The sequence below is a fragment of the Doryrhamphus excisus genome, chromosome 21 (genome assembly GCF_030265055.1).
Source record: "Doryrhamphus excisus isolate RoL2022-K1 chromosome 21, RoL_Dexc_1.0, whole genome shotgun sequence".
Taxonomy (NCBI): domain Eukaryota; kingdom Metazoa; phylum Chordata; class Actinopteri; order Syngnathiformes; family Syngnathidae; genus Doryrhamphus; species Doryrhamphus excisus.
This window is the reverse complement of record NC_080486.1, coordinates 15,153,343-15,178,345: the sequence shown is the minus strand read 5'-3', so window position 1 is coordinate 15,178,345 and position 25,003 is coordinate 15,153,343. Positions and strand designations below refer to the sequence as shown.

The following is a 25,003-nucleotide window of genomic DNA, read 5'->3' as shown; positions in this document are numbered from 1 at the left end:
TGCTACTAATTATGATGATTAAACATTTTGATTCAAAAAAACAAAACTCAATGGAAGGTCAAAGGCATCCATTTCACTCTTTGCCAATTATTTTTAACTACTTTTGAAAAGTACTGTAAATTTTTCCACTGATGCTTTAATTTAATTCTACAATATTTTTGTTGTTCAGTGACGTTTGACATAATGCACACCAGCAGGGGGCAGTAGCCGCCCTGACTCGCTGTGCCTTTGTAATGGTATTACAAGATGACACACAGGACTAAATGATAACAAAAAGTTACTTCCTCTCCTTCGACCGACGTCCGTGATCTGTCAGTGGCCGGGGTCATTTGCAGTCGCAGAGCAGGGCAGCGCCGCGCAGCGTCCAGTGCTCAGGCGGCTGCACGCTCCTCAGCTGAAGCGAGAAGATGAAGTTGAGGTCAGTGCGGTGAGGCTTCTTGTAGAGTGGACACGAATACAAGCAGACCCCGCCGCCCGGCTGATGGCTGCAGTCAGCCACGTTGGCCGAGTTTAAGGCGTACACGTGTACCACGGGGAGCGGAGTAAAGAGGACCTAATGGCAGCAGAGAGGCTCATGGGAGTTAATGTGCTTGTTTCTTGTTACCTTAGCGATGAAGCGCACTCACCTTGGGTGGGGCTTCAGTGAGTTTGGCGCCACGTCGGTCCCATCCAGCCCCTTCCAAGAAGAGGCCATAAATATAGACTCCACCCACATTCTCAGGGGGAGGAGCCAACACATCCTCTCTCATCAGCTTGGTGACATCGTTACTAAGGGTGACGGTATCCAAGGCCCAACCCCTGGACAAGTGGGAACGTGTTGTCTCTTGGCGCATGGCGGTCAAGAAGCCCTTCCAATATCAACAACCAATCAGGATCCATACTTTGGCGTCCATCATCGTAATGGACTCACCTGTGGGTTGAAGAAGCCCGTGAGCCAGAACTGCTGGGGTCGCCCAACCCCAATCCAGCTGGCAAGCTGCTGGTTCCTCTCCAGAAGCTCGCTGAACCAGAAGCCCAGAGAGGCTGACGCCCAGCTGAGCCGCTGCCACGCGCTGGGAATGCGAGCGTCGAACATGCAGTCCAGAGCATCACGTAGGTCCTCAGACATAATGATGGTGCCTGCGATAAAAGGGGGCGGGACCTAATGTTACGCTGTGTGTGTGATGATGCATGTGTGTGCGTGGCTGACCGTCAATGGCCAGCTGGAGGTCAGTGAGTGTGCTCCGGACGCTGCTGATGACTCGTTGCATGCGGTCTACTTCCTGTCGGAGGAAGATGTTCATGGGCTGGAAAGGACCCATCTTCTGAAGCTGACTTTTGACCTTCAAACGTAGCCTCATCAGCATCATCATGTGACAAACAGAAAAACCAATCAACTCTTACCTCATGTGACACGTAGTCGAGCGGCAGTTTGTCCAGCATCTCATTGGCTAACCTCTGCACGCTGACCTCCCGCGTCTCCCCAGCCCCGCCCCCTGCATCTTTGGGTTGGATGCTGATGATGTTGCTGAGCGTCTCATTGGCCAGCTTGTTCTGGTAGGTGATGTCAGCATTGGGATGGAGTCCAAACACCTGCACACAGAAAAGTGCGCCACAGAAGACTTAAAACGTCCATCTCAGGTGAAGTGGGTGTGTCCAGACCTCAGGTGAGTCAACCAAGGGGAGGGCCTCGATGTGCTGCAAGACCTCCTGCACCGTCTTGGCCTTGGCGGGGATACCATAGCCTCGGTAGAAGCAGAATGTGTCATCAAACGTGTTCTCGCCAAACCAGACCCGAGTGAAGGTGTTCAGTAGACGTTTGTCCAGGTCATCTGTCACACGGCCGCCATATTGGACCTCACCTGAAGGCAACATGAACACAAGTCAGGTGGGTGTGGATGTGTGTGGGCGACAGTGGGCTGCTAATGTCTCACCCAACATGTAACGCAGGCAGCTCCAGTTGACACCTCTCTTGGCATTCAGCTCGTCAAGGTGGTTCTGGACAAACTGCACGCTGGATGTGAAGTCGGCCTGGTTGAACTCGTAGGGAATGTTCCAGCCCAGGGGACCAAACTTCCGACGCTCCTGACATTGGTGTTTCAAGGTCAAAGTCAGGCACACTGTGACTGTGGCGAGACAAAATGAGACAAGACTTACCTGCACTGTGGTGTGCAGGAAGGCAACAGCATACAGCAGGGGGCGCCACTGAGGCAGGCTGCTGATCTCTAACTGGTCTTGAGTGACGCCACTGAAGGTCCTCTTCAGACCCGCCTTCATGCCTGATCAGGAATCATAAGGGAACGTGAAAAAAACTGAAAGATGTGTTTGTGTTCTTCAATGAGGATGTTCTTACCAAGAGGAGGCTCATTGGTGAACTTGATGGATGACTGAAGGAAACTGATAGGGAACCTAAACAAAGACAAAGACCACCAGAACAGGCACTCGGCTTGACGGTCCACACCGGCATCTCACCTCGGGTGTACGTCTGTCGTCAGCCACAGCCTAAAGTCCCCGTGGACATTTTCTGCTGTTGCCAAGGTGACTGTCTCCAGCAGCTCGTCCAGAAAGTCCAATCCCAGGTGGCAGTTCTGGAGGAGGAGCCACCCACCGTCCATCATGCTGTTTGACAACAGCCTGCGAGCATGGACCTCCTGGCCCTGCCCCATGGAGATGGGACGACATGGTACCCCCTGTAGGTCCATCAAGAAATGATTTAAAGTGTGAAGACTGAGGAGCAAGAGTAATTAGTAATAATGTTGAGCACCTTCTGCTTGGCCAGTCTCTCAATGTTCTCTGTTGGGTCGGAACCCATCGAGAGAAGACAAACCATCGGTGTCCTGTTGTCACTCTCTGCCAACATGGCGTCCAGGTCCAGAACCACACATTCGGCATACTGCTGACCCATAGACCGGGCGATGTAGCGCCGTGCCTGCAGAAGCATGAAAGAAAAATCATCATGACAGAGCGCTGGTACGCAGTTGGACCAAGTGATTCATAGCAGACCTGAGCAATGGTTCGGTCCGGGCACCAGCTGCGGATAAGAAGAAGTTTCTGGAAAGAATCAATTTTCTGTTCGTAGCCATCAGGCAACATGGCGTCCTCTGGGGCCGGGTTGTCAAACCACGTCTTCCAGGCCCTCTCGTTCTGGCTCACCTGGAACACCACAGACTTACAGGAAGTGTTTGGCTTTGGCCTGCTGCAAACCCCCGCTGATGGATCGTACCTGGGTCAGGATATTGGAGAAAGCAGAGTGGCTGGACAGCTGGACAAGGTTGAGCCAGGTCTGATCTAGGATCCACCGGCGTGGTTTTGGTTCCACAGAGTTGAGGTCCAAAGAGGCACCCCCTGAAGAAAGCAACCACTGGAATGTAACCTCGCTAAAGAATGGAGGAAGAGGATGTTCTAACCTTTGACGAAGGTCAGAACATCAGAGTGCATGATGTTCTTGGCCTGCAGGTCGACCTTCAGTGCCAACAACAAGGTGAAGAGGAGCTTGTGTTCCTCATAGAGCCCTCGAGCTGTGTAACAGTGTACCTGTGGGTGGGACCAACACTTTTTTATGCAAATTTCAGGTTCACGTGAGAGGGTGTGTGAAGGTCACCTGGAAGGTGAGGAAACTGATGACGTTGCTGATGCGCTTGGAGGTGACCTGTGACTTGGCAGAGAGGCACATGGATGAGTCAAAGAGCCCAAGGAACTGACGCAAAGATGTCTGGTACATGATGTTGACCAGGGACATCTCCACAATCAGGAAGTACAGGATGCTCCCCCTAGTGGCCACGGGTCGGTACTCCTCCCTGGCCTGGTTGATCTTGACTTCTGTATCCGCAGCGATGGACAGCTTCTCACTCACCTGGAAGACAAGATATTGATATATCCCCCTAGCATCATGTGACCACCACCATCACTTCGTGTTACAGTTCGTACCTCCTGAGCGGTTGTTTTGGTGACCCTGAGCACCTCGATCAGAGACTCGTCCTCCACGAGAGAGCCCTGAGTGCTGGTCAGCCTGAAGAGCAAACTGTCTTCCAGATCTTGCATCTTCCTCTTGTTGGACGTCACTTCTTCTAGGAGCTGGAGACGCTCCGCTTCCAGCTCCTGGCGGGACCACAGCAAGCAGGAGATAACATTTCAGTGAAGACATACAATGATAGAAGATGTTGAGTTGCTTCAGGTCCCACTTGTTTTTCCAGAAGAATGACGCGTCCCAGTAGTTGATCCTCCAGACCTCTCTGTGTGACAGTGAAGTCCACCACCGACGTCCTGGCGCTGACTTCTGGGCTGTAGGCAGGGTTGGCCAGTTTTGTGGTGATGTAGAGGGTGAAGCCCTTCATCACGTCCACCTCTTTGTCACCGAGCTTCACCTGCAAGAGGACATTGGATTGACAAAATTTTACAAATTGAGTTTTTGGATTTCATGTCGCTGACGTACGGTACCTTGTAAGTGGATCCAGACTTGATATAGTTTTTGTCTAGGATATTGTCCAGGACGGGGTCCAGCTCCTCACCAACATCCTCCAGCAGTAGGGGGCGCCCCAGAGACAAAGTGTCCTCCAGGTGGGAGCGGAAGTATTTGTGGTTTAAAGACGTCACCTGAGAAAGGTGAGAAATGCATTTATGAGCACGAAGGAATGCTTTAACTTCATTTCCAACGTCCCTCGTCTTCACCTGCAGGTTCTGAGCTCGCTCTTTGTTCTGAATCCATGCCTTCCCTTGACCTTGAGGATCTATCAGCAGCGGGTAGCGGGCAGCCTTGGTTACCACGATACCATTCTGGATGGACAGGTCATCGCTGGGGAGACCTTGTAGGTTCCATTCGCTCACTGTGGCGTTGTCCACCAGAAGACAAATCACATTCACATCCTGGGGGTAGATTAATAACCAAACTTTTGTTATCTGAGGAGGCGGAGCATACGGCGGACCAGACGTCTGATCTTACTGGGCTGAAGGGGATGAGCTTGTCATTCAGTTCCTTTTTCCACAGCTCCAGCAGCAGGCTACGGTACTCCTGGTTGAAGGGTCCCGCATAGGACAGGAAGCCAGAGGCCAACAGGACATCCCCGACCAGCCGTGTGATCTGCGTCTGAAAGCCGGCACTGCTGGCAGTCCAGCGTACCTGAAAGACACCAACCGGAAAATGAAGGGAAAGATCCTCGGCAAGAAGAAACACGGGAAAACAGGACCAATGCTCGATTACCTTTTCTCCTCCAAGGCCGTCAATGAGTGCCGTTGCGTTGGCCATCTTACGACGACACGCAGATGCATCATCTTCCAGGTTCTGCTTTTCCATCATGGCGGCATCATAGAGTGCCTATAGTCCGGTTCGATTACCAAGATAAGAGTTATCACTGTGCAATTTTGAATTGACGGATGTCACATGGTTACCTGCACAGCATCCAGCTGCTGCTGTTTTGCATCCAGCTGCTCCTGAGCTTGAGCCAACTCAGTCTGAGCCACCAGGAGGCGGGCCTCCTGTAGCGCCAGGTTAGCCTGTTGGCATGCGCACACAAAGACATCATTACATAAGCGTTTCCTGTTCTCCCGGCAGGTGTTGAACTTCAATCTCATTGACGATAAGCTGAGCTTTGTCCTTTACCTTCTGCACCTGCTGCTTGACCTGGAACACAGGAGCATCCACTGACAATCCACCAAAATAAGAGTGAAGACGACTTTTCCAAGTCAGACCTTCTCAGCAGCCTGAGCTTTGGCAGTGACCTCCTGCAAGACCTCATCTGCCTTCTGGGAGGCGACAGCGAGTTCCTGCTCCTTCACCTGCAGCTTTTCGGACAGCTGAGACACCGACTGCTCCGCCTCCACCAGCTTGGATAGACCTACAACAACAAAGAATCAAGCATTTTGACATACACCATGCTCACATTTAGGTGGAAGCCCTGGCCGGCAGTCTACCCGTCTTCATGCGCTCGGCCAGCGTGCTGACATGCGCCACCTTCTCAGCGTAGACCACCTTGTAGCCACGAATAAAGGACAGGTAGGATTTGGGTGTCACAAATGTCTGACGGCGGTAACGCTCAAAATATTCAGCGCATTTCTCAGCCACCGAATCCTGAGGAGAGAGAGGTCTTATGATCAGCGTGTTCTCTACTTTCAAATGACTTTGGATACTGTGGACTACCTGAAAGGCTCCCATGGTAACCACCACACCACGCTTCACTTCTTCAGAGCAGTGCAGGTCCTGGTACTGAGACAGGAAGTGATGCGATACAGCCACCAGGGCGTCCCGTGGCCAGCGCTGGAACCAGTCCACGGTGCAGCCCGATATCAGGCCTGGGAACTGAGCAGGTCACAGCTCATGCGGCGTATAATCCCATTTGTGGCATATTCCACACAATGACTCACCTTCAAGGCTCGAGTCCGAAACCTTTCCCCCACGGGGGAGAAGCAGAGGACGACGTGCAGGTTGCTGCGCACGCGAGACAGGAAGAATTCATAGAGGTTCTCCGTGGTCGGAGGTCGACGAGGCTGCTGTTGCTTCATGACAGGAATGAGTCCCTGAATTATTTCATCCAGCTCGTCTCGAGCAAACAGGTTAGACACTTCGCCACTGGCCAGGACGTTGTTCATGTACTCTGAGGAAAACAGGAAGTGTGTCATCACTGCTCATTAGGACACCTCTGTTAGAAAGCAGACTGTGCATCCAGGTTCTGTACCCAGGAAGGCTTCATCCTTGATGTCGTTGTCAGTGAAGAGGAAAGTGACTCCTTTTCCCTCCTGGCCCGCAAGCCGGTAGAGAACCTTCAGATCCTCCAGCAGGTTGGTGCTGCTGTACGACCTGCACTCCACATGCACACAGAAGTAGCGTTAATTATCTCAACAGGTGCCAGTAACATGTGACATGTCACCTCGTCAGCATGATCCGAAAGGTTTGGTAGCCTGCAATGAATGACGCCAGCCGAGTCAGGCTTTGCTTGCCTGAACCACCGACACCCACCAGAAGGGCGTTCCCCTGGGGTGTCCGCAGGATCCGAGAGATGCGCATCAGGTGGATCATTGCATCCTGAAATGGGAGACAGCAGCTGTTGTGAAGCACATCAATACAGCCACCAACTACATTGCCATGACAACAGGCTGACATTGAAGAAGACCAGGTCCATGGCGCCGCCCCTCATGGCCTCATTGTACTGCTGCTGAAACACGCACAGGCGCTCCGCCAGAGCATCCAGCGATGAGATTGGCTCATACACCTGTCAATGATACACGCTTGATAAACAATCAAGAGTGATCCCTGTGTCTTGACAACAGGTGAGTTCACCTTTGGAGCTTCCAAGACGGAATCCTCCGGCTCGTCTCCCGTTGCCTCAGGAGTATCGCGCATGAAGTCCACAAAGCTGCTGTTCCACTGAGCGTCCTCAGTCAGAGCTTTTCCATGATCCTCTACTGTAATCTGATTGTGTACACGGACACAATAAGAAATTGTTACCAGTATAACACACACACACACACACACACACACCTTTGCCAGGAGGTCGTTGAAGGTTTGTGTGTCGCTGTAGTCAGTGAAGCGGTCAGCAAGCACTCGGCTACATTCGTGGTGAAAGAGCGCCGCAAGGAGTTCCACACTATTACAAACATCCGACGTGATGGCGAGGATGCCCTGAAACACAATGATACACGTGAACATTCATACTGCCCGCAGCTGCTTTCTCTCCGAGGGGCCCAGCGTTTGTTTACCTGCCAGATTCTGCTCAGGTCCCGCAGGTTGAAGATGTAATGGAATTTGGCAGGAGACGGCAACATCTGCACGAACATCACTGTATTACTTCCAGGAATATAAGTATCAAGTGGAGACAAGACAAGCCCTGACCTTGGCCTTCACTGCCTGCCACACCCGTCTGCTGGTGGGCACGAGGGCGGCGGCGAGGTCACACACGGGGGCGAGGAATTGCCTTTCTAGGCAGAAGTAGCCCTGAGCCATGGTCCCGAACACCTTGTCAATGGACGAGTTGGAGGGCAGTGTGCAGTTGAAGATGGAGAAATGACGCTTCAGGCGCTGCGGGATGTCATTACGGCCGCCACCCGGGTGGATCATAGCCGCCACCAGCTGGCAAAGAAGATTAGATTACTCTGTCCTAAAAAGTTTTGAAAAGTACCTGCCTGAGCTTACCTGAACATCAACAACAGAAAGGAACTCTCCTGGGCGGTCCAAACTGTAGAAACCTGCCTGCTCCATCAGCTGACGCACAATCTCATTGGTTATCTGGGCGGACGGGCAGGAAGAAGACTTCAAGCACAGAAGGACCTAATAAGTACATTTTTGTGCTAAACAAACAGAGCAGACCTGGTCTCCCCACTCATTGATAACGGGCATGTTGATGTCATCAATGAAGACAGTCATTCGCCGGCCAGCAGGTGGCCCGTAGGTCGCACCCATTCGCTTATCAATGAAGCTCTCAATGGTCCTCTGGAACATGTTGGGAGATGTAGCAGACGAGAAGTTCAGTGTCTTGGTGAGGTGGATCTCTTGGTTGAGCTTGCTGGTGTAGCCCTGTAGGGGGAGCCAGACAAGATTACTTCCCAGTTCATGTAAGCTAGGGTAAGCTAACCCTGATTGCTAATGCTACGCTCACTTTAATCATGACTGTCTTGGCTGTGCCTTGCTCGCCAATCAGCAAGACTGCTTTCTGCTGCTTCATGATTGTTTGCATCAGGAATTCCGTCCTCACATTGTCTACATTAGGAACCAGAATGGATGAGTAGTTTGGAACGTGGTCTTTGGGGTAGATGTACTCAGGGACCTGGATCAGGAAGAAGATGGCATTGCTATGTCACCTGGTTAGCGTTATTGTCAGAGAGGAGTGTATCCATGCACAGACCTTGGTGGACCAGTGTTCCCACTGTCCCTGCTCAACCACAGTGAACTCAAAGATGGTCTGCTCGTCCCGAGTGTGTGGCAGGTCCAGAGACCAGCTGTGGTTCTTCATCTAGGAGGTTTAATTTGTAATTTGTAACGACGGCTGACTGAAGAAATTAACCTCACAAACCTTCATGAAGTCCTCAATCTTGGCCCTGTCATCCAGCTCCAGCAGCGCTCCCAGAGACCACATGATAGCAAACACAAACAGTCGACCCACATTCCCACGGCAACTCTGTTTCTCCTCTGCAGTGGAGAGAAGACCCTGAAATCCATGTGGAAAAAATATTTTAGCTTACGTTGCCATCTGTTATGTTGTGCGATTGCGTCTCACCTGAAGAAGGTCGATTGTCTGCCTGATGTACATACACTCCAGCACTGCCATCTTTGGAGTCACAGCAGTGGACACAAAATCCAACAACTCCTGGTAGCAGGTGTCAAAGCAGACTTTGAGGGCATCAGCTTGCTCTTCCGGTACCTTCTGCAACCAAGCCTGCAAGATGGGCCTCCAGCTCAGCACCGACGAGCTCATGAACACCATCCCGTTGCGGGACACCGTAGCCGGCGAGGCGTTGTCAATGTTGTGTGGCTCAAAGACAATCTAGAGGCACGAGACATGATGACCCAGGATCAGCATCACGGACGCTTACTTCTTGTCTACACAGGAAGTAGTGTCAGCCCACCTTGCAGCAGGGTGCCATGGGGATTCGATCTCCATTAGCCAGGGTTAGAGTTTTGTTGTCATCAAGAACAGAGTTGAGGTTCTCGATCCAGATGGCGTCAACCGGTCCATCCAGCACGATCCAGATATGTTCTCCCTGACATATGCAGTTAGTTAGCAATACCAAGCAGCAAGTTAGCAATACCGCCAGCGCTGTCCTTTTAAGAGCTTCATCCAACCTTTTTGGCCTTTAAAGTTTTGCGCCACAAAGTGGAAAAGATGCCATCAGTCCAGTCATTGGTGGTGACGTCCAGCGTGCCGAACATCTGCGAGGCTGTGATGGCTTTGGGGTTCATCCTCATCTCTCGGTGTGGTGCGCCACAGTCCGACATGGCTTTCATCAGAGTGTGGATGCAGGTCGTCTTCCCGGCGCCGCTCGGACCCAATGTCATCATTCCTGCACGAGCCCGCCAATAAGCAACTACCGACATATCAATGTTCTGACTTTCAACAAGGTACCGTGTCGGACACGTTGTGTCTCGTAGAGCTGGACTAGCTTGAGGATCCAAGGAGGATGGGGGATCAGCCCGTTAAGTTGAGACTGTTTCTGGATGGATGACTCCAGGTCGGGATAGCCGGCTTTATCCAGAACTAGGAAAGGAGACACATGGAATGTGGGTCATGTTCGTCTAATCAGGAACTTGTTCAAGGTTTGACAGACCGATGCCAGGGAAGAGATCGTTGATCAGACTTGTGAAGAGAGGCTCATCCTCGTCCACCTACGGAGGTAGACTAATAACATCTGCCCGACTTTGACTAATGGCTCATAGCTACAAGGTACTATCCTGCATGTGTGACACACCAGTTTAGAGAGGTTCATATCTCTTAGGACCCTCATGACCACAGTCTTCTCTGGTTCGGATGGATTGGACCGCTTGACGGAGCCCAGCGTCCTCAAAACTGACAAAATGTTCCTCAGGCCGAAATCATAATGGACCTGGCGTCACGGCAACAAGAAAGCAACTGAAACGACTGATAAAACATTGACAGTTGTTATGTCATCATTTTTGTCTTCTGACCTGTTTGGACAGCTGCTCCTCACACAGCTTGTAGAGGGTGTAAAACTTGCGACTCAGGACTTGGTTGTCTCGGAACCCAGCACTGGCCAGTTTTACTCTCATGATAATAGCTCTGTCTGGAACCATCATGGCAACCGTACGGAACTGGATCTTGAGGTTCTCTGGCAGCTCTTGACGACCGGCATAACCAGGGTTCTGAAGAATCCAGAGCATACAGGTGATCACAGGCAAATCACAGAAGTAAGATCTGATGATGATGAATTAGGAGCTAATTAAGTCTATTACCATGGTGAGGAAGATACCAAACTCAGGGTCCATGCTGACAACGTCTCCATCAGTGAAGACAAACTGCTTCTTCTTGTTCTTCTTACACTGCAGGACGATGTAGATCTGCTGGGCAGCGACGGAGAGCACCGGCAGCTCAATGCGGTTAAACTCATCAAAGCAGCCCCAGGCGCCAGACTGGGCCAGACCTGCATAAGTGACCACATGTTCTAGTTGCTTCAAGCTTGATCACCTGACTCTCTTGCTCACCTTTGTAGATGCGGCCAAGTCCTCTGTAATCCATCTGGTCAGAACAGTTGAAAACCACCACGTATTTCCCCAGACAGCGGCCCATGTCTTTGGTGGTCTCCGTCTTTCCTGGAGGCAAAAGATGCAGTGAAAGTAACGATTTCTGACAAGAATCTAAGCTGCTACCAAAGTCTGCATCACCTGTTCCTGCGGGACCAGCCGGAGCCCCGCCCATACTCATGCCAAGGGCCTGGGACAGAGTGATGTAACACCTGGACAGATGTGCAGACAGCTTCACTTGACTGGACCAGAAGGTGTCATCTGGTCATGGCTCATGTGTACCTGTCGGTGAGCGGTGTGATCACCAGTCGGTCCGTGCATCCCAGGTACTCATTGCAGTAGGTGAACTCCACATCTGTGATCTGGATCACACACTTGTCAGCTTCCTCCAGGAAATAGAACCTCGACTGCTTCTGCCACTCAAAGTCTGACGCAGACCGCACGTTGAGATGGACCTGATGGAAGAGATGGAGATGATGTTGGCCCTCTGTCGAATCGCACTGTGAGTTTTTCATCTTTGTTCCCACCAGCTCATCAAAGATGTCCCTCTGGTGGACGTGAATGGTTATGAGCGTCTCATACTTGGTCCTCTCATTCCTGCTCAGATCCCGGGTGGTCATGTCGATCAGCTCATTGAGAAGGTCCAGGAACTTCTGATTGGTTGTCTGCATGATCTACCAAACAATCGAGGAACAGTGAGGAGCTGTTCACTTACCCCTTACCTTCAAAATAAAAGCCCACCTTCCTGTCTGACTTGCTGAGGATTAGCGCCTCTTCCGCGTCTCTGGTCCAGATCATCTGGATTCCCAGCAAGCCTACCTGAGCAGGAAATGTGGACTGGAACTCCACAAGCGTTAGACCAGGCTCACCTGTAGCCTGGTAGGCTCGGCGAATGATGGAGTGAAGGGTCTGCTGCACAAAGGCCAGGAGCTGGCCCAGCCAGACCTCCACGTTGCCCTGAAAAACAGAACCAAAAAGTAAAGTTTGGTGTCCTCTGGTTTATTCAGCCGTTCTGCATCTAACCTGTGCCAAAACACTTTGGCTCAGCTCCACGGTTTCACCCTCTTGAGACTGAAAACTGACAATCTGGTCATATGCCTTCTCGCTGAATACGACTCTGTTGACATTGTCGAACAGACTTAGCAGGTGAGGCTGACAGGATGAAATGATGAGCATGAGTTAATTAAAACACATTAGTGGATCAGCACCAACTGTGTTACCTGGATGCTGTGTGAGTCTGACGCCTGGCCCAGGATCTCCAGCAGCACGGGGTCAGACACAAAGAAGAAGCGCGGAAACACCAAACGTTTTTTCTCCAGGTAACCAGACAGAGATTTCTGACACAGCTCCAGCTGCTCCAGCAGGTGAGGAAGCAACTGGAGACCAGAAGACGACCAGATGGTTCAAGAACAATGTGGGGTGCAAATTTAAGTGTACAGGCTCTGCATCTTTACCTGGCTCAGGGTCTCATCTCCGACGCAACACTGGACCACGTTAGGCAACTCGTGGGCTCGCTGCATGATCCTCTGCCACGACTTGTCTATGTTCTGGAAGCGTTTGGCCTCCTAATGTTGAAGACATTAGTTAGCTTAGCAATTAGCGTACTGCAACTTGGTCACTTGGTAATCTACTTGAGGCAGCTGCTTTGCAATATCGCCCCCCACAAACACGGCCTCCAGGTAAATCCACAGGTTCTGGACGGACAACCACTTCTCAATGATTTCTGAGGTGTTGGACAGCTTCTGGACCCAAAGCTGGATTGTTGGCTTGAAGGGAACGTTGTACCTGCAGGGTGCAGAACAAAATGTACTCCATTCTGCTGGTGTTAGGGTTTGGGTTAGGTACCTGTTGCTGAGCAGTGAAGTCAGAACCATCAGACTGTCCTCCATCATGGAGATCTTCTCAGCGGTGTCGGCTCCTCTGAGCAGCAGTTCCCCTCTCGTCCTGAAGGGGGCAAAGCTGAGCGTTTGCCCTCCCCACTCGGCTATCACGTCCTTCAGTTTGGCATCAATGTCGCGCTCCTTCACAGCACCGATGCACACGTCCTGACAAAAATAGTTGACATTATTTGAACAAAGGTTTTTACGTGCGGTCTTACTACCTCAATGTCTTCCTTGTATGTCAATAGTGGAGCAGCCAAGATGTTTTGGAGAGAGGAGTCAGAGTCCACGTGGAAGCTGTGACCTGTCAGCTCACTGAGTCGAGTCCAGTGTCTGGGCAGCATGGCCTGCAGAATACACCAAACGTTGGACTCTATGTCTCGCTGTTTTTGTTCAATCAACCTTACCTTATCGGCCATCATGGCGAGCAGAGGACACATCTCTGTGAAGTCGTCAATGGTTTTCTTCAGGTCTTTGAAGGCCTGCCAATCCTTCAGCGCCTTTGGAAGCTTCCGGATCCTGAACAATCGGAACAAGAGGACAAGAAGGGCAGTTAATATTGTTGCTCCTTCATTAGCAGCCCAAATTGAAGTCTTGAAGTGTATGGATGCCATCATCTGCTCTTAAAGGTTATAACCGGTTCTGGAAGTCCTGCAGCTCGTTGTTAATCTGCTCAATATTAAGGTCAGCCCACAGAAGGTCATGGTAGTTGGCCACGCTGACGATGACAGCGTTGTAAAGACTGTAGAGTTTGGAAAGCATCGTCAATTCCCTCCTGATCCTCTGCAGCTCAGGATACTCTGTAGAATCAGGACCAAATCTCAGAGGATGGGAAGGACATGGGCGTCAGCTCGAAGATGAAATCTACCAGTCACTGGAAGTCCAAAGAGCTCCTCCCCTCCGGAGCACGAGGTGAATTTCCTCCAGATCTGATCAAACTCAGCCTGGAAGCTCTGCAAACGGTCGTTGGCCTCAATTGGAGCCACGCCCTCCACACCAGGACCCCTGGGAGACACTTCATGATGTTAGACCTCTGCCCAAAGCTGGAGGACAGCAAGGATTTGGACCGAGAATATACCGATGGTTGTACTCAACACAGAAGGTCTGAATGTGGTTGTGAAGATTTTGCACTTCTACCAGCAGGTCAGCTTTCATGCTGGGTTGAATCTTTACTAAAGTGTTCTGGTTCTGGACCACCTGGAACCATAAAACCCACACACAACTTCATTGGCTTGAAAACACACAGTGTGGAACATTTGATGGTGGGGAAAAAAGCATGCCATCTCACCAGGACATTGAGGTTCTTCCAAGCGTACATGAGCCCGTCCACACGTTCTGCATTCCCATCCTTGAAAAGCAGATCATGTTTGTTGAGAAGCGTGAAGGACTCCTCCAGCGGGCCAATGGTGGCATCAATGTGAACCTCTGCCTCTCGGAGCTGAAGCAAGAGGAGGAGGAGGGGGAGGTGAAGCAGCAAAGACAAAGTGTGTGAAGTGATGATGCCGTCTGACCTCCCTGAGGGCTGCCATCGCTCCTCTGACATCATCAAGGTCTGTGATTGGACGCTGCAGACGCTTCATTAGCCCATCCACAAACGCCCAAACATCCTCCATGTTGGCAGAGGCCTGGCGGTTGAGTGCGGTGCCAAAAGCCCGTTTCCAGATATGACACTCCTGAGAGAGCGCCATCTTCAGGTCCTCGGTGTGGAAGAGGATGGAACCCACCATGTAGAACGGGGGGAGCTCCGAAATCTGCACCGCCAGCCTCTGTGTGGACAGCAACGCATCATGCTGCAAACATGCTCACTCGCATAGCGTGTCGTTCTTGTGATGGCTCATGCAGCTTGATAGCTCATTAAGATACTTAGCATGCTGAGGTGCGGACTCACCGAGTAGAAAGAGATCTGACAGCTGAACTCTGTCAGTGAGGGCTCGGACCGCAGGAAGGTCTGCACTTCCTCCTCTGGGTCCTGAACACACATCTCTGTTAGTTACGTTGCAGAGACAAGGGTGGAGGGCAAAGAGGACAAAGGTGACCACAAAGGTGACCTGGTGCCACAGCGTGGAGAAGTCCGTGAGGTCATTGAGCATGTCAACAGTGGCGGACTTGAAGGAGGAGACGATGGTGTTGAGCTGCATCACCAACCTGCTCACAACATCATGAAGTCATTCAACCATCCATCCAGGGTTATGGGTGAGCTGGAGCCTATCCCAGCTGACAGCGTGAAAAGGCGCTGTACGCCCAGGACTGGTCACCAGTCAATCACAGGACACAAACACACTCGCTCTCCTGACATGCAAAGAACCACTCGGCCTAACGATGCAGTCCACATTCCACATGCCTGCTGACATCTTTGTGTTCGGCTAGCTGGCGGTCCAAAGGTTTGAGCATCGGCGGCTTCACCGGAACGTCTTCTCTGGAGTCTCGCATGGCCGCTTGCTCCACCTAAACAGCAGAGCATGATTGTCTGTCGCCGTGATTGACTAACAGACGTGAAGCATTTACCTGCTGTTGTTTGTAGTGCAGGTGACAGTACGTCCACAACGGGATGTCCTTGGCCACCAGCAGGATGGCGCTCACCAGCTTGTTGATGATACTCTGGACCATTCCACAACATGACTTGACCAGGTGGCCAAAGCATTGATTGGAGCGTTTATTTTGAGTTGACTTTCACTTACCTGGATGTTGTCCAGGCTCGGTTCAAGGATGATGTTCGGAATGGCGAGCTGGACTGAGGCCTTGAAGAGAGGCGTGGCATCGGATTGGCCGGTTTTAAGGACACCAAGCCTCCTCTTCAGGGCATCCAGGCAGGACGTGACGGCTGGGACAAGATGGACAAATTAGGATGGAGGACAGGAAGAAGGCGGGAAGTGTACAAGAGTGGCTGACCATTGACCAGAGCTTCAGTGTTGAGATGGCAAAGTTGACCAATCAGGTTGTAAAAACAACAAGGGAGACAAGTCAGGCAGCGAGTCTTCTGTTTGGAATCTGGATGAAGACACTGAAATGATCCCTGCGGAGGAGACAAGTCATAAGTGTGGAAGTGTGTGTGTGCGTGCGTGCGTGCGTGCACTACCTCCAGGTTAACAGTGTCCGCTGGCCTCATCTTCTTCTTCAGCTCCTCAATCATCTCAAACACAAACGTCTCCACCTGTTGGCTTTGCCTGATAAAACACATACAAACCGTAGGCGGTCCTGATTTGATTGACAGTAGAGTTGTCAGAGCTTACCTGTCCAGCGTAGCGGCGGCAAAGTGGAGCGAGACGTCTGCCTCCAACAGGAAGTTCTCAGGTGACATCGGTAAGTCCTCCGGCAGGACCAGCAGGCAACAGGAAGACATGGCGTCCAGGAGGCGCCCGATCCGGCACTCTAACATATCCTCAGCTGCTTTGGCGGCCTGATCCAGCTCAGCCAGAGCCATGTACACACCTTCTATGACTGAACAGGAAGAGGCATGTTTGATCACAACATGGCCGCTCATCACACTGTGATCCAGTCCTTGCCGTCCTACATGTGTCGGTGTGCAGGGCAGCCCAGGATAGGGTGGTGAGTCCGGGTGAGAGGGACGCCTCCACCCGCCCAACAAAGGGCTGCATCAGTGGGCGAAGCAAAGATGGGATGCGGCCAAGCACCTGGCTGTAATCCTGCAGCAGGTCCTGCAGACTGGACGTGGTCCAACAGGACAGGATTAGTTGTGATTACCTCTGCTAGTCAAGCAGGTAGACAGAACCGCACCCAAAAGACGAGGGAATAAATCATCATGGAAAAGTGTTCTTACCGACGATACAGAGCTTTGATTTCTGCTTCCCTGGAGGTCATCTTTACAACAGCGTTTGGCACAACAACCCCAAGTTTGGTCATCCAACGAGCATCCTGTAGCACCTCCAAAACCACATGGTCCAGGTTCACCAAAAGCTCCTGGAGAAGAAGGTCCACAAAAATATCAAACCACACGCTTCATAATCAAGTACCGCTTGGTGTCATCAAATCATCAGCACACATCACGTTCACCTTCTCATGTCTGACCAGCAGGGCGGCGTTCAGGAAGTGTGGTGCTTGCTGGGCAGCCCGAGTCCACGTCTGCACGTGCACAAGCTCGTACTGCAACAGCGCCACGGCCATCTTGTTATGGTTCCGGATCACCTTGGTCATCTCTGGTCCCTGAAGACAACATTATGATGAGATGTCGGTAGAGATGTTGATAAGTGTTAATGACATCATACCTTGAGGACGTCCAGCTTCTTCTTCAGGACTAACATGGGAGACTCAACCTTCCTGAAGAGCTGACGACACCATAAGATCCGAGCTGCCAGCTGAGAGACAAACAGACCCAGATGTTACATCTTCTCTCTGTGTGCTGTGATCTGATTGGACGGCCAGACTTCAGGTACCGGTGGCAAGTTGCGTCCGGCAGGTGGTCTGTCCCGCTGTCTCTGGTATGTCTTCTTCAGCACCTCCAGCTCGCGTCCATAACGCTGCAGCAGGAGCAGGTAGTTCTGCTTCAGGTCCAGATGAGCCATCGGACCCGCCTCGAAGGCAGCCATCAGTGCCAGGATCTGGTCCATCTGCAAGGCAAACGCCAATGGTAGGATCTTAAAGGCTTTAATGATGATGTGGAACTCACAGGCAGAGACTGATGGAACCAGAAGTCCAACAGACCCTGAAGGTCCAGGAACAAGTCCTTGACTTGCTTCTGGAAGTCCACGTGGTCGCTGTCAAACTGAGGAGAACATCACCATCATGAGGGCATTTACATTGATTCTTTGTTGTCGTCATTCTTTGTTCACCTCTAACTTGCGGTGGTCCAGGATGTCATAGGTTCTGGACATGGTGCTGGACAGGATGTTCTGGTAGCGAGTGTAGATTGGCTCCACGCCGTCCACCTACACATGGTACATTTAATGAGGTGACCAGATGATTTGCAGCAAGTCATGTTTAAAAAGGTGGGTGGAGTCAACTCCTGCAAGTTGACCTTGATGCGCTGCAGCGTCGCCAGATGTTCCAGGCTGGATGCCATGTCAGCGATCTTCTCCAGGCGCCGGGAGAAGGCCTCAAACTTCCCAAAGATGTAGTTCTCGCTGCAAACAAAGATGGCGGCCATTTTCTCCACATCATCCACGTTAAATGAAGGAATGAGCTACCTGAAGTCAAACTGTCTGCTTTTTGGCTTCGCTTGCAGTTTGTCTCGAACGGCGTGGAAGCTGCTCTGGTACGCCGCCTTCAGACGCCAACACTCTGAGATACGCTCAAGCAGGACGGGCCTTAACATTCACACCCCCACCATTTTTATTCACGGAGGTTGTGACAGGACACGCCCCCTTTGGCTGCATCCGACCACGTACCTGCTGAGGTCCCAAATGTGGGCGGTGCCCTGTGACAGGTATCTTCTGCAGGCGCTGATCATGTGATTGGTGACCTTGAGCAGCAGCGACGTCATCCTGTCTGAGGTGTTATAGTAGCCAGAAACCGAATGGATCATACTGACGGCGCCCATCAGGGCAGGAACGTGCTCCAACATCTGAGCCTGGATGAGATGCATGGAAACATCAACCATGTTGACAAGCAGTTAAAATTCTACTGGTTTGTTTTAACCGGTGAGCTCTTCTGCAGCTGCTTGAAGAACTTCTGCAGCGTGTGGAGAAACTTCACGTTGTCTTTGGCCTCGTTGGCAACCACCGTGATGCTGGCATCCTTAACCATGAGCACAAAGTCAGCACAGTCAGCTCACTGCAGTTAACTTCACGGAGACCCACCAGCTCCCTCCACGCTTGCAACGTTCTGGACTTGGCCACCTGCAGAACCCCCAGAGTCCTTTTCACCGGAGGACGCTTCAGGTCCTCCACCAGACTGACACACAGACACATGTGAACATTCTGCATGTTCAACAAGCAGCATACTGGACTCTGTGAAAAGACCTGCTGAAGGTGATCATGCGTGTCTTCCAGTGATCCAACTCTGCTGAAGGTCCAACGTCATCTGCCTCCTTCCTCATCTGCTCGTTCTCTGTCAGCAGCCACCTGATCTGATTGGCCCACGCTGAGACCATGCTCTCCAGCTTCTCCACCAGCTCACCGTCGTTGGCTGAAGAACAGTACCTTATTACGGTGCCTGAAGGTTGATGTGGGTCTGGGACGTTGACCTTCTTACCTGCTGCTGTGTAGTCTGCTGGGCTGCTAAGCTGGCCAATGATGACGGGAACTTGGAGTGGCTGCAGATGGAACATCTTGGCCACGTTGACTTGCAACGAGTCCAGGTGACTGACAAAGTCATCCAGTGAGGACAGGAAGTCATGGACGTGAGGACAGGCCATGCCGTCCTGCACGGAGCCCCACGTCTGAGGACAAATGAGGGTTTGTTTTTGTGACTACTTTACTGTGGGTAATAACAAACGTCTGTGGTTACTTCACGGTCCATAATAAACATCTGTGGTTACTTCACGGTCCGTAATAACTATCAGGCATTTCTACTGTACGTCTGTGGTTACTTCACGGTCCATAATAAACATCTGCGGTTGCTTCACGGTCTGTAATAAAAGTAAGACATTGCATGGGACATTTGGGTGTCCTCCCCTTGTCACCTGTGGCGCCCTAAGTGCAGGTAACATCACGTTGGACATCAGCATTTCCAGACTGTTCAGGATGTTCCCGTCGCTGCTGTCCAACATGCCAAAGTTGACCTCCTGCAAGGAAGCAGAGCTTGTTGACAAAGTGGACTGCTTTAAAATGCCAAGACGAGACGCGCTAATGACCTGGTGAACATTGGCGGTGCTGATGGCCTTCTTGGTTGTCCTCAGGAAGAAGAGACACTTGCCTTCTAATGGCTAACAGTAGAAATGAATAAAGTTATTATCACCATACAAAAAAGCAATGGGATGTAACTGAGGAGGTGGCAGGAAGTTTGTACCTCAGCACTTCCTGTGGTGAGGAAAAGTTTCCTCATAGCCACAGATGAGGGATGAGCAGAGGACACGTCCTGGAGGGCAAGCGGAATCAAAAAGCTGCTTCAGAGATGACGTTTGAACAACAGAGAAATATGAAAACACTCGGGAGGACCTGTTGTACATTCTGATAGAAGAAAATCAACTTCCTGGATCCATTTGCAGCAAAGAAGTCTTGGATGAGGTTGAACTGTTATTAAAGAAACCACTTCAATGACGATGTCGTCAACAGAATGCGACAGGCAGGCAGCGTGTGAGGACCTTGTCATCTGACACAAGCGCGTCCTCCACCTCCTGCTGGTCCAGACGTACGCCATCCATCAGCCTGATGATGAGGTACTGGTGTCGATGGTCCAGCGAGGCCCGCCGCTCGTCCTTCAAGGCTTTGACCCGCTTGGCCCGCTCTCGTCTCTCCTCATTGGACAGCAAGGTTGCCCTCTTAGCAGACACCCGCACAGCACAGGTCAGGTTTTGTAGTCTGAGCAGCGCCCCCTTGTGGCCAAGCTCGTGTTTACTCACAGAGATGCTTGGGGGCGGGGCAGACACTTGATGGACACCTGAAGGGTTCTGGACTCCAGTTCTTCGGTGTCCTCTGCCGTCTGTCAGAGGAGAAAATCACTGAGAAGACAATCTTAATCCTAAACATCTTCTACACGATAGTAGAACAGCACAACATGTTCTATGTTCAAATATATTAAAAATGTGGAGACCAATGATTGACAGCTAGTCCACACTTACAGTGTCGGCCTTTTCCAAAGTGCACAGCATGAATAAATCTTTCAGTCCACAAGGGGGCGCTCAACTACACTAAGAAGCTTTCATTTAAATGCTTTTTTTTATTTTTAAACCATAATCATCTGTGCTTCCTTTTCTTCCCGACGTCAACACAAGCACTTCCTGTCCAAATCAATCACAATGCTTACCTCTGTGGAGCCCATGCTGGAGCCTTTTGTCTCCTCCTGCCTCCTCCTCTTGATGGAGCCCATTAGGACTTGGGCTCAACCCTGGTGGAGGCTGGACCTCCTGTCCTGATGGACCGAGGTCGTCCAACCCTGAAAGATCTGCTTCTTCTGCCATCTGAAAACCAAAACACATATGAGACGTGATTCAGGTCAAATGCAAAGTTGTGAGGAAGATCTCACATTGGACATTTGCGCTGCTGCAGTCCCAGTCCTGGAAGTAGAGCGGGTCCAGTTTGCAGGTCACAACCAGGAAGTCTGCAAAGACTAACTAGACGGTTGCCATGGCAACACTGGCACAAAGGTGTGCTTGTGTGTCACTCAGCAACACACGCGCACACACACAAAGGTTTAAATTTCACAATCACAGCAGGAATATTGGACATGAGACACTTCATTAGGTACAGTCCCCATACAAAATAATGAATGACAATAAAGTTATTGACAAGGTTTATTGTGGTGGTTTGCATTGGTGTACAACTGGACTGCAGCATCGACAGTAGCTTCCAATGTTTTTATAACAATCCCAGATAAACATAAAGCTCACTTTTGATTGGCGGTCGGAGCGGTAACAAATTAGCAATATTCTGTGTCACATGATCACCTGCTTGATCATGTGAGATCAGTGCTTGTTTTCACCTTCAACGTAGCGGGAAGAAGCCTTCCTTGAGGCGCTCCTGAGTCATGTGACCATGAGGGCACGCTCACTCGGAAGAGTCCACGCATCGCCAAACGCTTTAACGAATGACTGTTGCTGCAAACAATGCGGTTACGACACACAAAGGTGATGACATCATCGTGTCAACTCTGAAGATGTCTGAACAGCAAGTCAAACATTTCGATACTGAACGTCCAAAACGTTTTGTTTTCTTTGGGACGGATGCAACGGCATGGCCCACCTCCAGCAGCGATCTCTGTCCAACATGGCGGCAAGCGTCTATGCCACGGCGGGAATGAAGTACTGCAGCGAGACGTCCTCATGCAGCAGAATGAGGTGGAGCACTCTCTGGTGAACGATGTCTGAGGAGCAGACCAGCAGTGTCATCCCTTCTGCTTTGGTGTGAGGCTGCAGGTGGCGCTGTGGCTGCACTTACTGCACATGGCTTTGCTGGGGTTGACCTGCTGACCCATGAGGAACTGCTGCAGCTTCCTGATGTCCACGCGAGCCTGGGCCATCGTGTCCGGTTCACGCCTCCGAGATGGGCCACCTTGGGAGGTGTCGTCATCTGCAGGGCAAAAAGGCGGGTACAATAGAGATTATGTTCAACATCTTCTGAGTGACGGCCAAATATCTTTACCCCACTGAGGGTTTCCCAGGTCTTTGAAGTGAGTGGTGACGGACACCAGGTCAGTCTCGATCTTCAGGTTCATCTCGCCGCTCATGTTGGCCTCCATCACCTGACACACACAAACACACTTGTCAACATCCACAAAGATGTTCCTCGGCGTGGCCACTGGTGGTTGTGATCTTACCAGAAAGTTGGAGAGGTTCTTCATCCGGTCCACCACGTTCTTCATTGTCTTAAGATGCGGCAGGTAGATGCTCACCTGACAACAACAGTAAGAGGTCTTTGAGACCGCCACTACGACATGACACGTGGACACTCACATCAAAGTCGGGCATGCTGGGCTCTTTAAACTCGTGCCAGAGTCGCCTGGGAATGACATCAACAGGGACGTCGTGAGTGACGACGCGGCTGGTGCTGGACATGGTGGGCTGGACAGGAAAGGATGTGATGTCACTACTGACGTAAGTTACGTTCTTGTCCATTCTTACCAGCTCTGCGACGATGGTCAAACAGGGGCAGTGCTTCTTGGTCAGTTTGACTTTCACACTTTTGGCATTCTGGACGGTCTTCAGGGCACGAGACACATTCTCCGGAGTCACCTCCAAACAAATCTCATTGTTCTCAGAGGACACCCCCTCCATTTGGTACTCGTCGAAGATGTTGGCCTGCAGGGAGAATGACTTGCACATGAAAACCTGAGAAAGATCCAACAACCAAATGGCTGACAGGCAACCGGCGTGGATACCTGGGCAAGCTCACACCACATGCCCACGCCGCCATTGGCCACCTTTCCACTGAGCACGAAGAAGATATGGTCCCCTGTGACACGCAGGACGCAGGTCTTGGTCAGTTTGGAAATGGTGCTCACCACTCCTGCATGATAACGAGTCTCTTTTATTCCGCCTGAATTTACTCAGCACTTTATCTCAAACAGTAGACTGTGTACAACATACAACAAGTGACGATGATAAGTACAACTTAAGTGCAACAAAATGTTAAGAAACGTAGGAACAACATAGAGGCATATATAAAGCATGAAATTAACTGTAATGCGTGTACTTATTTTTGGACATGCTAATATAAAGGTTTTCTCACGAGTGAAATGGTTGAGACACGCCACATCGACGATCTTCCCACGAAACCTCATTTTGAGCCGAATCGATAAAACTTTATAAACATGAAAACATTTATAATATGAAGTGAGTTTAAATAAGAATTCAAAAATTAAAGAGAAAGTTGTTCAAATTCACGTGGTGTCGTGTCGGTCCGCCCGTATTAAAGTTCCGTTGGAAACATGTATCATGATCTAAAAGGTCCTGCTCCTCTTCTTCTTGTGTTGAAGCTAGACAACAGTACCACGCTACTGCCCTCTTCGGGACGTTTTGCTTACTGCAACTCCGTTATATCGTTGATACACTGTAATTATATAGTTGTTTGGTACTTCGCTATTTCTTTAAGACGTCTGGGTATCAAACAAATCCAAACAGTAACGTTGGAACACCACAGGGGCATATTTAAATATGTGAATAAATGTGACAAGCCAATATAACAGATTGAAATGAACTGTAATGGGTGTGTTTATTTTTCGACATACTAATGTAAAGGCGTTTTCACGAGTGAAATAGTTGTCTTAACCATTTCACTACGCTACATCGACGATCTTCCCACGAAACATCACTTTGAGTCGAGTCGATAAAATTTTATAAACTTTAAAACATGTATAATATAAAGTGCATTTAAATAAGCATTCCCAAAATAAACAGAAAATTGTTCAACTTCACGAAGTGTTGTGACGGTCCGCCCGTATTAAAGTTCCGTTGGAAACTTGTATCATGATCTAAAAGGTCTTGCTCCTCTTCTTCTTGTGTTGGAGCAGCTAGACAACAGTAGCACCCCATTGCCCTCTTCGGGGCGTTTTGGTTACTGCAATTCCGTCATATCGATACACTGTAATTATATAGTTGTTTGGTATTTCGCTATTTCTTTAAGACGTCTGGGTATCAGACAAATCGAAACAGTAACGTTGGAACACCACAAGGGAATATTTAAATATGTGAATAAATGTGACAAGCCAATATAACAGCTTGAAATGAACTGTAATGGGTGTGTTTATTTTTCGACATATTAATGTAAAGGCGTTTTCACGAGTGAAATAGTTGTCTTAACCATTTCACTACGCTACATCGACGATCTTCCCACGAAACATCACTTTGAGCCGAGTCGATAAAACTTTATCAACTTTAAAACATTTATAATATGAAGTGATTTTCAATAAGCATTCAAAAATAAACAGAAAATTGTTCAACTTCACGAAGTGTTGTGACGGTCCGCCCGTATTAAAGTTCCGTTGGAAACTTGTATCATGATCTAAAAGGTCCTGCTTCTCTTCTTCTTGTGCTTGAGCAGCTAGACAACAGTAGCACTCCACTGCCCTCTTCGGGGCATTTTGGTTACTGCAACTCCGTCATATCAATACACTGTAATTATATAGTTGTTTGGTATTTCGCTATTTCTTTAAGACGTCTGGGTATCAGACAAATCGAAACAGTAACGTTGGAACACCACAAGGGAATATTTAAATATGTGAATAAATGTGACAAGCCAATATAACAGCTTGAAATGAACTGTAATGGGTGTGTTTATTTTTCGACATATTAATGTAAAGGCGTTTTCACGAGTGAAATGGTTGTCTTAACCATTTCACTCCGTTACATCGACGATCTTCCCACGAAACCTCATTTTGAGGTGAGCCGATAAAACATTATAAATTTTAAAAC

At 50.2% G+C, this 25,003-nt stretch overlaps 2 protein-coding genes across 4 annotated transcripts; both read right to left on the bottom strand.

Moving 5' to 3' along the window:
* Window positions 1–13: 13 nt before the first annotated feature.
* On the bottom strand, window positions 14–21,129 carry LOC131109159 (dynein axonemal heavy chain 5-like). The gene is made up of 93 exons (XM_058060823.1): window positions 21,121–21,129; window positions 20,902–21,055; window positions 20,240–20,577; window positions 20,082–20,168; window positions 19,945–20,013; window positions 19,790–19,861; window positions 19,619–19,720; window positions 19,189–19,375; window positions 18,957–19,122; window positions 18,795–18,888; window positions 18,634–18,732; window positions 18,384–18,565; window positions 18,183–18,302; window positions 18,014–18,119; window positions 17,829–17,924; window positions 17,666–17,761; window positions 17,433–17,606; window positions 17,265–17,354; window positions 17,047–17,202; window positions 16,820–16,959; window positions 16,553–16,704; window positions 16,272–16,479; window positions 16,118–16,205; window positions 15,931–16,054; window positions 15,720–15,862; window positions 15,547–15,639; window positions 15,383–15,486; window positions 15,090–15,186; window positions 14,930–15,010; window positions 14,553–14,807; window positions 14,330–14,479; window positions 14,120–14,238; window positions 13,910–14,046; window positions 13,679–13,841; window positions 13,449–13,560; window positions 13,263–13,388; window positions 13,007–13,206; window positions 12,793–12,946; window positions 12,616–12,726; window positions 12,382–12,537; window positions 12,185–12,313; window positions 11,903–12,118; window positions 11,689–11,835; window positions 11,444–11,616; window positions 11,303–11,373; window positions 11,123–11,230; window positions 10,874–11,061; window positions 10,589–10,783; window positions 10,372–10,506; window positions 10,231–10,288; window positions 10,029–10,160; window positions 9,749–9,966; window positions 9,532–9,666; window positions 9,183–9,449; window positions 8,979–9,113; window positions 8,811–8,912; window positions 8,565–8,732; window positions 8,276–8,482; window positions 8,102–8,194; window positions 7,802–8,038; window positions 7,669–7,734; window positions 7,451–7,591; window positions 7,250–7,381; window positions 7,071–7,181; window positions 6,840–6,994; window positions 6,648–6,769; window positions 6,337–6,566; window positions 6,113–6,271; window positions 5,887–6,043; window positions 5,665–5,810; window positions 5,576–5,596; window positions 5,365–5,469; window positions 5,177–5,290; window positions 4,919–5,095; window positions 4,648–4,842; window positions 4,417–4,572; window positions 4,161–4,343; window positions 3,907–4,077; window positions 3,581–3,832; window positions 3,387–3,513; window positions 3,203–3,324; window positions 2,983–3,132; window positions 2,744–2,908; window positions 2,452–2,669; window positions 2,333–2,388; window positions 2,137–2,258; window positions 1,914–2,064; window positions 1,642–1,841; window positions 1,384–1,572; window positions 1,190–1,322; window positions 911–1,119; window positions 627–848; window positions 14–553 (listed from the first exon to the last, which is right to left on the bottom strand). Exons 1-93 carry the CDS (start codon window positions 21,127–21,129, stop codon window positions 326–328), a joined length of 13,509 nt encoding a protein of 4,502 aa, XP_057916806.1. The 3' UTR covers window positions 14–325.
* A 257-nt stretch (window positions 21,130–21,386) lies between these two features.
* Window positions 21,387–23,534, bottom strand: LOC131108851 (checkpoint protein HUS1-like). Of its 3 annotated transcripts, XM_058060247.1 has the most exons (9): window positions 23,322–23,531; window positions 22,972–23,099; window positions 22,715–22,891; window positions 22,547–22,654; window positions 22,411–22,485; window positions 22,236–22,335; window positions 22,032–22,163; window positions 21,837–21,957; window positions 21,387–21,754 (listed from the first exon to the last, which is right to left on the bottom strand). In XM_058060247.1, the coding sequence occupies exons 1-8, from the start codon at window positions 23,371–23,373 to the stop codon at window positions 21,875–21,877; spliced, it is 855 nt and encodes a 284-aa protein (XP_057916230.1). In that variant the 5' UTR covers window positions 23,374–23,531; the 3' UTR covers window positions 21,387–21,754; window positions 21,837–21,874. The 3 variants fall into 3 exon arrangements, with proteins under 3 accessions (XP_057916230.1, XP_057916231.1, XP_057916229.1); XM_058060248.1 differs by having other exon boundaries at window positions 21,387–21,957; window positions 22,972–23,045; window positions 23,322–23,534; XM_058060246.1 differs by having other exon boundaries at window positions 21,387–21,957.
* Window positions 23,535–25,003: the final 1,469 nt, after the last annotated feature.

Bases quoted from the DNA above. Each gene is read 5' to 3' on its own strand.
- LOC131109159 (XM_058060823.1), bottom strand. The intron at 17,203-17,264 runs GTATGATGTCAT...TGTTGTCTTCAG, and splicing joins AGAAGCTGGACGTCCTCAAG to GGACCAGAGATGACCAAGGT. The intron at 14,239-14,329 runs GTGAGATGGCAT...TTATGGTTCCAG, and splicing joins GGAAGAACCTCAATGTCCTG to GTGGTCCAGAACCAGAACAC.
- LOC131108851 (XM_058060246.1), bottom strand. From the start codon at position 23,373: ATGAGGTTTCGTGGGAAGATCGTCGATGTGGCGTGTCTCAACCATTTC. The intron at 22,892-22,971 runs GTATCCACGCCG...TTCTCCCTGCAG, and splicing joins TGTGGTGTGAGCTTGCCCAG to GCCAACATCTTCGACGAGTA. The intron at 22,655-22,714 runs GTAAGAATGGAC...TTTCCTGTCCAG, and splicing joins TGACCATCGTCGCAGAGCTG to CCCACCATGTCCAGCACCAG.